The sequence below is a fragment of the Phoenix dactylifera genome, unplaced genomic scaffold (assembly GCF_009389715.1).
Source record: "Phoenix dactylifera cultivar Barhee BC4 unplaced genomic scaffold, palm_55x_up_171113_PBpolish2nd_filt_p 000995F, whole genome shotgun sequence".
NCBI classification, from domain to species: domain Eukaryota; kingdom Viridiplantae; phylum Streptophyta; class Magnoliopsida; order Arecales; family Arecaceae; genus Phoenix; species Phoenix dactylifera.
In genome coordinates this window covers 19,191-30,968 of record NW_024068349.1, presented here as the reverse complement: position 1 = coordinate 30,968, position 11,778 = coordinate 19,191, and the positions used below count along the sequence as shown (strand labels likewise).

Below are 11,778 nucleotides of genomic sequence, written 5' to 3'. Positions count from 1 at the left end.
CTACTCTATTTCTAGGTATTTATAAATATAGGCTTAGCCAGCCTATAATTCTATAATTTTGTTGGTTATACTGGCCCAATCTATGAATTCAATAAAATTTTCAGCCCAATTATCCAAACAAGCTCTAAAATATCTTACTACCTTAAAAGTTCTGATGTAGATCATTTCGATTGTGGCTTGTTGTATGTATGCAACCTTATCATTTCTCATGTTCTGTGGTATGCATGCACAGTCATATTGATCGACAATTTTCACTACCTATTTAAGGAAATAAGCTTATTCGCGCAAGAAAGACTCTTTATAAGAACAAAAACAGTAATGTTGTCATCATGGGAAGCCATAAGCATACATCGCCATTGGGGATGAAAATGAGACTGAAATGTGCAATTACAAAGATCACCTACAAAAGGATGGTCCCCAACACATAACGGAGAGTCATAAGACTTGGAGGTCAGCAGAACTAAAGTTTTATTTTATTTCCAAACCTTTTATTTCTTCATAAAAACACTATGTTAATTGCAAGGACACAATAATTTTTTATACCACGAGCACAAAGGCAGGCTTGCAATAGTGCATGTAGATATCTGGCAGCATAGTCTGCTCCCCTAAAAGCAACATCTAATTACTTCAGCTATATATCATTCAGATGGGCACGTAAGGAGTAGCAATTAACCACAGAGGCGACTTCAAGCCCACGGCTGCCCCAAAGGACTCGTTCATGTCCAAATCATTGGGCCCATCCCATTAGGGAGCTTCCAATCAAAATAGTAGAGTAGGTTGGCCAGGGCCATCTCCACCTGAGCCATGCCAAAGGTCATCCCCGGGCACATCCTCTTGCCTGCACCAAAGGCATGTACTCATAGTTGCCACCTTTGTAGTCCACCGAGCTGCCATCGAATCTCTCAGGCCTAAAGCTCTCCGGGTCCTCCAATACCTCGGATCCGTTGCCATAGCCCATGCGTTGATGAGAATCCTGCTCCCTGCAGGGATTTTGAAGCCGTCCATTTGGCATGTCTCGCGGCAGACTCTCGGCAGGAACAGCGGAACCGGCGGGTGCAATCTCAGAGACTCTTTGATCACCAACTTCATGTAATGGAATTCATTGGTATCTTCCTCCTTGATCTTGGCCTTCCCCTTCAAAGCTTCCCTCACCTCTGCTTGAACCTTCTCCATTATCTCGGGGTGTCTCATTAACTCTGCCATCGTCCAGTCCAGCGTCGTCGATGATGTCTCAGTCCCTCCCCCGAACATATCCTACAAATAATGGAAAGATAGGTACTTGAATCAATATGTATTGCCATTCCTTTTATTTATTTATTTATTCATTTTTATAGAACAAGCTAGATGCATAGTTAGGCATACTGACCATGATTACGGCCTTGATGCTGGTGATCGTGAGGGGGAACTCAAGTCCACCATTTTCTTTTAGCTCTAAGAGAACGTCGACAAGATCTTCCCCTTGTTGCCGTTCCTCGTTGCTGCTATTCATGGTTTCTCTCTTCTCTTCATGCTCTTTGATGATCTCCCCGAGGATCTCATCCATCTCCCTGTGACATTTTTTTAACCTTAAGTTGAGAGTGTCAACAAAGCTTAACGAGGGGAATAGATCAGCTACGCTAAATCCGGAGAGGAATTCAACGAGTTTCTTCATTGCTGAGATGAATCTCGGCCCATGCTTGCATTTTGTACCAAATACCACCCTCGAGGTCGTAGTATTGGATATCAGGAGAAACATCTCACTGAGGTTAACTGGGGAATTGTTCATCGTGGAGATATATCCCACTAGGTTGGACATCTCCTCTTGTCGAACTGTGCTGAAGGACTTGACACGCTTTGCACTCAGTAGTTCGATAACGCATATCTTTCGCAGCTCCCGCCAGTAGCTACCGTAGGGCGCGAAGATGATGTCAGCGCCGTCATAGAGCGCCTTGGAAGCTAGTATTTTCTCCCGCGACGCGAAGATGAGATCATGGGTCTTCAGGATCTCTCTTGCCATCTCCGGGAGGAGACGATAATGTGATCGACTTGTCCAAGCTTGAGGTGCATGAGAGGGCCATGCCGCCGCGACAGCTCACGGAGGGCACGGTGAGGGAGAGCTCCGAGCAAGTGGTGGAGGTGACCTATGATAGGGAGCTTCCATGGGCTCGGAGGCAGGTTTCGTCTTGCTGTGGATTTGGTTAACTTTATCACTATGAGTATAAAGAGGAGGAAGGCGAAAAGGAAGGGTAAGGAAGGGAGCTGGAGTTCCATGGCTGGTGCTCTGATGCTTTTGAGTGTACTGTGCTCTGATGCTCTTCTTCATTTATAGGGGGCATACGATTCTAGTGTCGTAATTCTTTTTGTTTCTTTTTTTTTTGAAGATAAAGGAGGCTGTAAAGGGCCACCCAATTGTGTCGTAAAAATAAAAAGAGTAATATCATGCATGTTTTGATTCGCCACCATTGTTCAACGGAAGTGACGGAGAGCAACGAGACTAAACTATAGCAGTACTGAAAGTGATGGTCAAGTTTTTCTTCTAGTGAGACGAAAAAATGATCAAGGTTTGATTGGAAAAAATAATGATACGATTGTTTAAGTGAAAGTCGAAGCGATTATTGAAGACTATGAAGCTTCAAAATTTCCGCAAACTGTATTGACTTTTGTTCTTATTCTTGATCTTTTACACCTTCGTATGGCTGTGGTTCGTTTGCTGGTTACGTGACGGTGACTTTACGTTGTCATTTGAGTGGCTATTGGACTTTTGGGTGGGGCAATGGGGAGGTTAGACCAAATAGATCCTCTAGCTGCTTAGATGGACCACATGGTCGCTAGCAGGGTGCGTTAGTGTCAGATTTTAAGTTGGAAAAGATTGTTTCTAATTATTGTTGTGTGTGTTGGCACGGCTGCTAGTGCCGGGTCATGGATGCTGTTTGGGTGTCAGTATATAATATTCCTTGGAAAAATGAGTCAATGGTGGAAGGAAGGAAATTTTTGTCTCTAGTTTTTTTTTTTTTTTCCTTGTCATCCCTTTCTTTTCTTCTCCTTGGCACAGTTTTTTATGATTTTTCTAATAAGTTTTTCAAAAAAAGAAAGAAAAAAAACTCTCTCTCTAGATTTGCTTAAGAATAAGATCTCAAAAAATTCATAAAGAGATAATCATTCAGACGGTCCTATAGTTTTATTTTTTTTTTCTTTTTTTTTTTGTGGATCACAGGCTCCGTGAACATCAGGGTTAGTTTTTTCGTTGTGAGAACCCAGGAAAAACAAAAAAAAAAAAAATGTGGTGGACGGGCCGGCCCGAAAAGACTGGGCCCATCCACTTATTACGATCGTGCCTAGGGCACGATCGGGGGAGAAGGGGCTACAGGGGGAGGGCGGCGGCGTGAGGGGAGGCTAGTCGTCGGGGGAGGTTGATCGCCGGAGAGGACCGAGCGCCGGAGAGGAGACCGAGATCCGGCCGGCCACAGAGGAAGTTTTCTTTGGTGAAGACCTCCCGGAAATCGGGTGAAGAAGCGTGGGATCCGAGGGGGGAGTTGCTCACGGTTCCTCCTCTGATTCCTCGCCGAAAAGGTCACCGGAGCACGCCGTCGGACCGAGGTAAGTGGGGCTTCCTTCCTTATGCTTCTTGTTCTGGATTTTGGGTGGCGTTGGAGGGGTTTTTGGCCGGTGAATCGTCGGAGAAGAGTCTGAAACAGGGTACCCCTATTTCGGCCTCTCTCTTCCCGATCCCGCCGCCGCCGGCCGCCGGGTTGGCCGGGATTCATGGCGGGTAAGGTTGGTTCGGTCTGTGAGGGGGCCGGAGAGGGTTTGTATGTGATGAGGGGGGGTGGATCCGAGGTCTTCTTCCTCGGGATCCCATCTCTCCTCCTCTTCCCCTCGTCGGATAGCCACCGGCGGCGACGACGGCGGCGGTCGTGGGCCACCGTGGCTGCTGTCGAGTGGGGGGGGGAGCCGAGCCACCATCACGGTGGCTGTGAGGATGCTTGCCTTCTGTCAATAATGCAGGAAAAGGGGGAGGACTCTTTTGGTTCTAAGGGAGGAGAAGAAGAGGGATCTTCTCTCCTCTCTTTCTTTGGCCAGCCACCATCGCCGGCGACTGCAGCAAAGGCGGCCGACGATGGTTCGGCCAGTGGTGTTGTCGGGTTGGGGAAGGAGAGGGCACAGCCACCATGGTTGTTGCCCTTGGATCAAAAAGAATTTAAGGGAGGGAAATGTATTCCCAACCATGAAGAGGGACGGATCATCCCTTTCTTTTGGTCTCTTCACCGGGACCGGCCATCATTGCCGGCATGGCAGCGGCCACGGCTTGGCGACGACATAGACTGGTGGTACAAGGGTGGGAGTCGGGCCACCCCGACTGCCCTAGATTTGGAGGGGATTGAGATGTTTGGGGACCTGGTGATAGACCCCATAGTAGATGTAAATTATGGTTTAGAATATTTAAATATTAAATAATTTAGTTGTGATTTATAATTGATGTTATAGAGGAAGAGTCGGCGGTGCTAGGAGATTTTGATCAGGAGACTCAGCACCCTAGTGCGTAGGTTGTGATTCGGATCCGTGTTTGAGTCAGTCTACAATCTCTGTAATAATCCCTACAACTGAGTACCTCTATTTATGCGTGTATGGAATTTATCTTTGGATATATTTTTATTAGTATGTTGATATTAATTTTATGAGCTTGTATGACACATATGAGATGTGCATTTTGATTGCTATGAAAATATTGAAATAATTAAATTGGAAAGAATTAACATATTTTTGAGAAATTATGAAAATATGTGACGTAATTGAAATGTGATTAAACATGTAATGCATAGACATGGATGGGATGAGCGCAGAGTGCGAGTATGAGAGTCATTAGTTGTTTAGTATATCTTGATATCAATGAATATTGAAAGCTTCTGTAAATGAACCAATTTGATTATCTGGTCATTTTGGATTTATATATTTGATTTAAGTGATTAACTGTGGAATTATCGAATTGTTGTTTATCTTAGGCCTTGCATGATCTTTAGGGCACTGCTCTAGGGCTCATGCGGCCGGTCGCGTGCCGGACCCGGGTGATGGGTTCAGGGCGTGACAGAGTGGTATCAGAGCTTAAGGTTAAAGTATCCTAGGGTTTAGGTTCAAGTGAGTGTGAGTGGGGAGTTATGATAGAAAAAACTATCAGAGCCTTGGTTTATAATCACTTGAGATTGTAACAGGAATGATATTGTAATCTAGGTTTAAGACCACTAGGGACTGTGGCCTTAGTAGCATTAAAGTTTGAGGTTTAAGATTATTGAAAAATGTGACCAGTTGGAATCTGAGCATATGTTTAAGATCACTAGGTATTGTGACAGAAATATATCATAGCTTAAGGTTATGATCACTTGGAACATGACAATTAAATTCAGTGCTTAAGATGTAAGATCACTGGGGTATTGTGATAAAATGTATGCATCGGATTTGGTTTTTGATGAGTGTGGAAGGAAAGTATAAATTGTCTTTGATCATGATAAGAGAGGTTTGGCCTAAAATAAGTGTAGGTCAGCAATGGCATATCGGTTATACCATGTTCAGATATTATTTAAATGATCTGGAAGTTCAAACTTGATATGGGTTTTGATGTGATCGTACTTTTGGTTTTGCTGCTAGTTATTAGAGTGGGATTTGTACGTTGATTTAGTATTGGAGTGAGCTAAGAAGATTTCATAATATTGAAAGAATGTTTTTCGAGGTTAAATCTGTATATGGATTATATTTGGAATTGACATGTTTGAATATTGTAAATTTGCATATTTCTATTAGTGGATTAAATTCTTAAGACCATATAGTATGCAAATTGGTGGAGTATTCTAATTATTGAATTTGTATATTTGGATTGGGCTCCTGAATTTTTCTTATAATTGTTGGAGATTATTGGATGTGTTAACTTGAACTCAAGTCTAGGTTTCTGATCTAACCAAAAAATTTTGTCATTGTAAAATACAATATTGAGTAGAGATTTCGATTTTGAGATACTTTTTGTGAGTTATTATGTGTAGCATTGATCATAGACATCAAAATTTTGGTGAAGAAGGATTTGGAGGTGGATAGAGTTAATTCCTACTCATAGTAATATTGGCTCAACAGTTCTAACCCATTGAGTTTGAAGAAAATTCTATTGGAAGAAAATTTAAAATTTGGATTTTCTTAGTCTCGATGCAAAGTGATACTTTGGATAGAAATCATTTTGTGACTTTAGAGAATTTGATGAGTTAGATCAGAGTGCGCAGCGGAAGTGTAGTAGTTTGAGTTATTTTGAAACCGATTAGAAAAAGAAAAAAATAATAATAATGATAATACCTTGATCTGAAGGGTATTATTATGGAAGACTTGAGTTATAGTTTTCTAGTAGAGGGGAATGTGATTGATTCTTTGCCTACTGGAAGTAGTTATGGGCTCTCCTATTTTTGATAATTCTAAGAAGAATTTTGGGGCATCTCAAATTTAGCGTTAACGGATTGATAGCTCTGTGATTAAGCTTGAGCCTGGAATGATTTAACATAGTTCTTCAACTCCTAGCTCTGACATTGTTAATATACCTATTTGAACAGGTTTGCGGATTTCCTAGGATAAAGGTTGATCATTTAATCACAGGCAAAGTTAAGAAAAGAAAAATGATTATAAAATATTAAGAGCATTTGATACTAAAGATTTCTCCTATTTATGTTAAGCCAATTTTGATCTCTATGTAGAATCAAGAGAAATTAATTTCTTTGGGATATAATTATGGCATTTTAATCCAAGGTTGGGAGTTTGGAATTCTTTTGAAGGAGATCAAAAGGACTTACTACGTGTGGTAAATAGAAAGGATCAAGTTTTGAGATGCTGTGATTTTTGTATGTCAAAATCTTGTGAGTAGGTACTCCGAGAGGGAGACTATTTGAGATCTCAGGGATGATGTGGAGAAAGAAAAGTACTGGGACCAAAGATAGTACAACAAACTGTGGATAAGATAAGGTGATCAGAGAATGGCTCCTTATAGCTCAGGGTAGACAAAAGAGTTATACTGACAATATGAGAAGAGAACTGGAGTTTCAGGTTGGTAATTATGTTTTCTTGAAAGTATCTCCTACTAAAGGTGTGATGAGGTTCGAGGTTCGTGGCAAATTGAGCCCTAGGTATGTTGGTCCTGTTGGAATTTGTATCCTAAATGTCAATCGTCAGCATATTGATGATTGAATTTTGTAAATGAATTGACAAATTAATAAAGTGTTATTTGGCATTATTCATCATTTCATCTTCAAATGAACTCTTATATGATGAAGTCCTTAGGACTTATGTTATGATAAAGGAGGATTTATCTTTGAGTCCTTAAACTTGTTTGCGACGAAATGATATGTTGTTACTAGGACGACAACATTATCGAGATTAGGTCGTTGTGTGACATATACGTTGGTTGTCCTCTTAACCAAGGAGTGTGGAGACACTGGTATGCCACACAAGTGAAGTGTAGAAGTACATTTCACTAAACGTGACCAATTCTAGAACGCTCTACTGTCGAGAGATGTTCCGAGTGGATATGGGTATAAGTTTGGCCCTCTGACCTGAGACCGCAACCTGTGACTAGCAAGCAACTCACTGTACTTTGGTACCGGACTACCTGAATTTCTAATTCAGTGACGGAAGGTCACTGGGTGCAGTCAAGTACTTGCGTAGTCAGTTGTGAGTCAAGATGGAATTGACCCCTCTTGAAAACAGGAGATAATGTCTTGTGATTAATTTAGCAAAACCTTGGCCAGGGTAATCCCAGTGAGGAGTCACGGGATATCTAAAGTTAATCACATAATGGATGTACTAATTATAGGGTTGACAGTGAGCTCTAAGTCATCCTGGCATTAGGAGTCAAAGGGATTGAATTATACAGTAACCATAGTTCAGGGTTCCAGAATATTTGCTTCGCATATATTCGACCTATCCGGATGTCGGGTACCATTGCTAGATGGTCACATCGATTAGTGTAGAAAATTGTTCCTATACTACCGGCTTAGGTTCGAACCTATGAGGTCACACGCATAGAAGATTCCTGATTGATCAAAAAGCTGATGAATGATTAAGAATCATTCAGGGGTAATTTGGTCAATTTGATTGGCAAATTATCTTATAAAATAATTAAAGTAATTATTGAAGGATTAATTAGTAATTAAATTACTAATAAACTCAATTTGATTGAGTAATTGTGCTAAGGATGAGCCAAATTGAATTGGATCAAGTTTGGGCTCAATCAGGGTTTTGACCTGATTGGATTAGGTCAGAACCAAAAAGGATTAAGCTGATCAAATTAATTTTAAATTAATTTGTTCTTAATTGGGGGATTGACCTAATTGAATTAGGTCCAACACAAAGTAATAATTCAATTTGATTGAGTTTGGCATGAGCCAAAATTGAATTGGATTCAATTTGAGCTCAATCAGGGTCTGACCTGAATAGATTGGGGTTCAACCAAATTGCTTTGTTTTTAATTCGGGTTTGACCAAATTTGATTAGGTGCAACCCAAGGAGATTAGGCTCAGATGATGTGGCAATTATTGGTGACATGGAATTGGATTTCATGAATTTTTAAATAAACCAAAATTATTGCATGGCACATGGACCCATTGCTTGACACATGGCGACATTGTTTGTTATTTGAATTTAAATTTAAACATTAAGCAATGTGTTAAATGATTTTAATCACTCAAACCATCAGCCAAGGTGGCGTCTGAGTTTTTGAATGGATTAAATTCGAATTTCAAGAGGTGATTTCGAAATTATGAAGTGTTTTACCTTGCCGCATGGGATTTCAAATTCCTTCCCTCTTGCACATGTGTTTAAAATTTGAATTTAAATCAGATTTGGTTGAGATCTGATTTGGGTTGTTCCTATTTCTTTGCATGTTGCCAACTAAAAGAGGTTTTCTGAAAATAAATTTCGAATTTTGAAATGAAAATTCGGAAGCCATTAAAAGGGGTCAAAACATGGGCACCAAAAACACATCCATTGCAGCCTTCTTCCTCACCCGCCTCCTCCTCCTCTTCTTCTCCATTTTAGATAGGGTTTTCAAGGTGAATATCTAGAAGATTCAAGATCAGATCTGAGTCCTCTACTTCCCTTACAAACCTCATCTCTATCTGCTTCAAGACGATTGATCAAGAGTTGATTGAATCCCGGCGGGCAGATTTCAGCTTTCAAGTATTCTGCAGCTGCTAGCACTGTTGCGGAAGAAGATCCTTCAGGACTTCGCGTGTACTTCTCGTAGAGGCCATTCGTGTGCGTGGCTGCGAAGTCAAGAATCAGATTCACAACTTTCATCCATCATAAAAGGTATTAATCTAGCATTAATCATTTATTATGGTGTCAAGGTCTAGTCCAATTCTCCGAGGTTTTACCCTCTTTTGGGGCTCCTCACGGAGATATCTCCAGAATCCATTCGATGGATATTCGGAAGATTAATTGGAATAGAGTTCTTAAGTTTCAGATCTGATAGTTAATTCATGCATAAAAGTTTTAGCATAATTGTTTAAACGATTCCGGCATAATCCTATGTGTTCTTAAGGTGCTGATTTCTAGATTTGATCTTGTAAGCATGCATGAATTAAATTGTTTGATTCGGTTTTTCCGCTGCGTTTTAAAACTTAAAAAAGAACTACGTATGGCTTTGATCCCCCTTATTGAAGGGGGTACGTAGGCAAACCCGATCAGGTTCAGCCATGGTTTTCAAAAAAAAAAAAAATTCAGCATGCTAAACACCGAAGAACCTAGGATTCACTTTCAGTGGTATCAGAGCAAAGGTCCAAGAGTTGTGACCGATCTCCGGGAACTCTCACGCCGTGATCGTGTGACGAAGCGTGGCTCTCCGTCCGGAGGCGTATAGAGATGCGTGCTGCTGATAGGTATACATGGGTGTCACCCTATTTTTAATAGGACCGAACCCATGTAGGAGTGGAGACTCCCCACTTTCAGTGGTATCAGAGCCAGGTTTATGTTTAAACTTTATGTTTTAATTCTTGTAATTAAATCTGAAATCATTAACATGTTTAGATTAGATCTAAAGTGCTTTTTATGATTGATTTAATTGCTGATTATTGCATGATTAAGTAGATCTGAAATTTTGGATGCATATGATGCATGTTTGTGTTAGGATTAGTAACATGAATAAATCTGAAATCATAATATTGTTTAGATTAGATCTAAATAAAGTTTATGATTCATATGATCTCTGATTTTAATGGAACAAATCAGATCTTAAAATAAAAGTGAAAAAAACAAATACATAAGATGTATGTTGTTTGTATTAATTCATGTTGTTATGTATATGTGATGCATGAACATAAAACATAATGACTTAAACATGAATTAAATCTGGATTACATGTGATTAATTACAAAAAACTCAGATCTGAAAATGTGTTTTAAGAACTTGAAAGATTGTAATTAATATGTAATTAAAAAGAAATATGCAATGATCAAAACTTTTCATAAGTCCTAAACTTAATTGAGAATTAAGTGTTATAAAATAGAATTATAACTCAATTAATTGACATTGCATAATTCTTTGGGCATATGGGTTAGCTTGAATCAAGTTCTTAGGATTGGGTTAGACCTAAGGTTAGAATCAAACATGGTCTAATTAGAGTTAATTGATCAAATCTAATTAAGTAGTAACTAGATTAGGTCAAGGAAACTCTAGGTTAAAATACAATAGTTGTAGATTGATCAATTCCATGTCTTTGATTAGACCAAGATGGAACTTGATTTAGGCTCAGAGGTGTAGCCCGAGTCATTTGAGTAATCAAATCGAAATTGATTAACCAGTCGGTGTCTAAGGTAAGTTTTGGCAGTTTTGACCGGTGGTTTTTAATTGGGAGCTACTTGCACTGATTCGTCTTTGTCGAGTTAATGGCATATCCCTTCCACCGATCTCACTTACCTGGCCGACATGGTCAATCACATTTTGATTGGATCACTTAATGATTCGAGTTAGCCCATGCCTTAAGGAAAATCAGTATGACTGATTTAGGTGTCTCCTTAACCGGTTTGAGTCTAATCTGATTTGGTGAAGTCAGTGGGAGAAATTAGACTAACCGGATCTTCTCATCTATCCTAATTATGAAATCCTCTAAAATTATTAGGTCCTTAAAATGAAATGGTTATGGAGATAACTAGGTCATAGCCTCCCCATTAAGTTGGGTGATAATGGGTCCAATGTTTTGATAATTATTGGAGGCGCCACACGCCTGGTACTTATCAAGCATTGGAATTGTCATTCAATATATGATGAGTTAAGTGTACCTTCAATAGGCGGTCAGGTGAGCCGAGCCACACTCGGGCTTGGTCGTCTATTAGTTGATTAGACTTAACCCTATCATTTAATGGTTGGACCTGACTAGGGTATTCGGTGGAGGCGCCACACGCCTGCCGGAAAACCTAGGGCAAAATCATCACTAGAAGTTGCTTGGTGAAGCAATTGGTTAAGAACCTACCAATAGGTGCATATGGGTTAGCCGAGCCACACTCGGGCCTATATGCGATCTATTGGGTTCTAGCGCCCACTAAAGAATTAGGAGTAATTTTTCGAATTGGAGGTAGAGGCTACCAATTTGTATAAAATAGTGGGAGTATCTTTAGACTAAAGTCCAAGTCTACTGTGTTTAGTCAATTCATATGCTAATAGCCAAATTTTCTTTTATGTAGAAATGGCCACAAGTTTGTCACTTCGCTCATTATTGGATAATGACAAGTTGACTGGTTCCAACTTCAATAATTGGTATAGAAAGCTGAAAACTCAGCATAG

The 11,778-nt window shown here is 40.0% G+C and overlaps 1 protein-coding gene across 1 annotated transcript; it reads right to left on the bottom strand.

The window, feature by feature from the left end:
• Positions 1 to 369: 369 nt before the first annotated feature.
• LOC120107737 (premnaspirodiene oxygenase-like) lies at positions 370 to 2,294 on the bottom strand. The gene is made up of 2 exons (XM_039121163.1): positions 1,367 to 2,294; positions 370 to 1,254 (listed from the first exon to the last, which is right to left on the bottom strand). The coding sequence occupies exons 1-2, from the start codon at positions 1,994 to 1,996 to the stop codon at positions 760 to 762; spliced, it is 1,125 nt and encodes a 374-aa protein (XP_038977091.1). The 5' UTR covers positions 1,997 to 2,294; the 3' UTR covers positions 370 to 759.
• Positions 2,295 to 11,778: the final 9,484 nt, after the last annotated feature.

Excerpts from the sequence above, each read along its gene's own strand:
- LOC120107737 (XM_039121163.1), bottom strand. The coding sequence starts at position 1,996 with ATGGCAAGAGAGATCCTGAAGACCCATGATCTCATCTTCGCGTCGCGG. Across the intron at positions 1,255-1,366 it reads GCATCAAGGCCGTAATCATG|GATATGTTCGGGGGAGGGAC; the intron begins GTCAGTATGCCT and ends CATTATTTGTAG.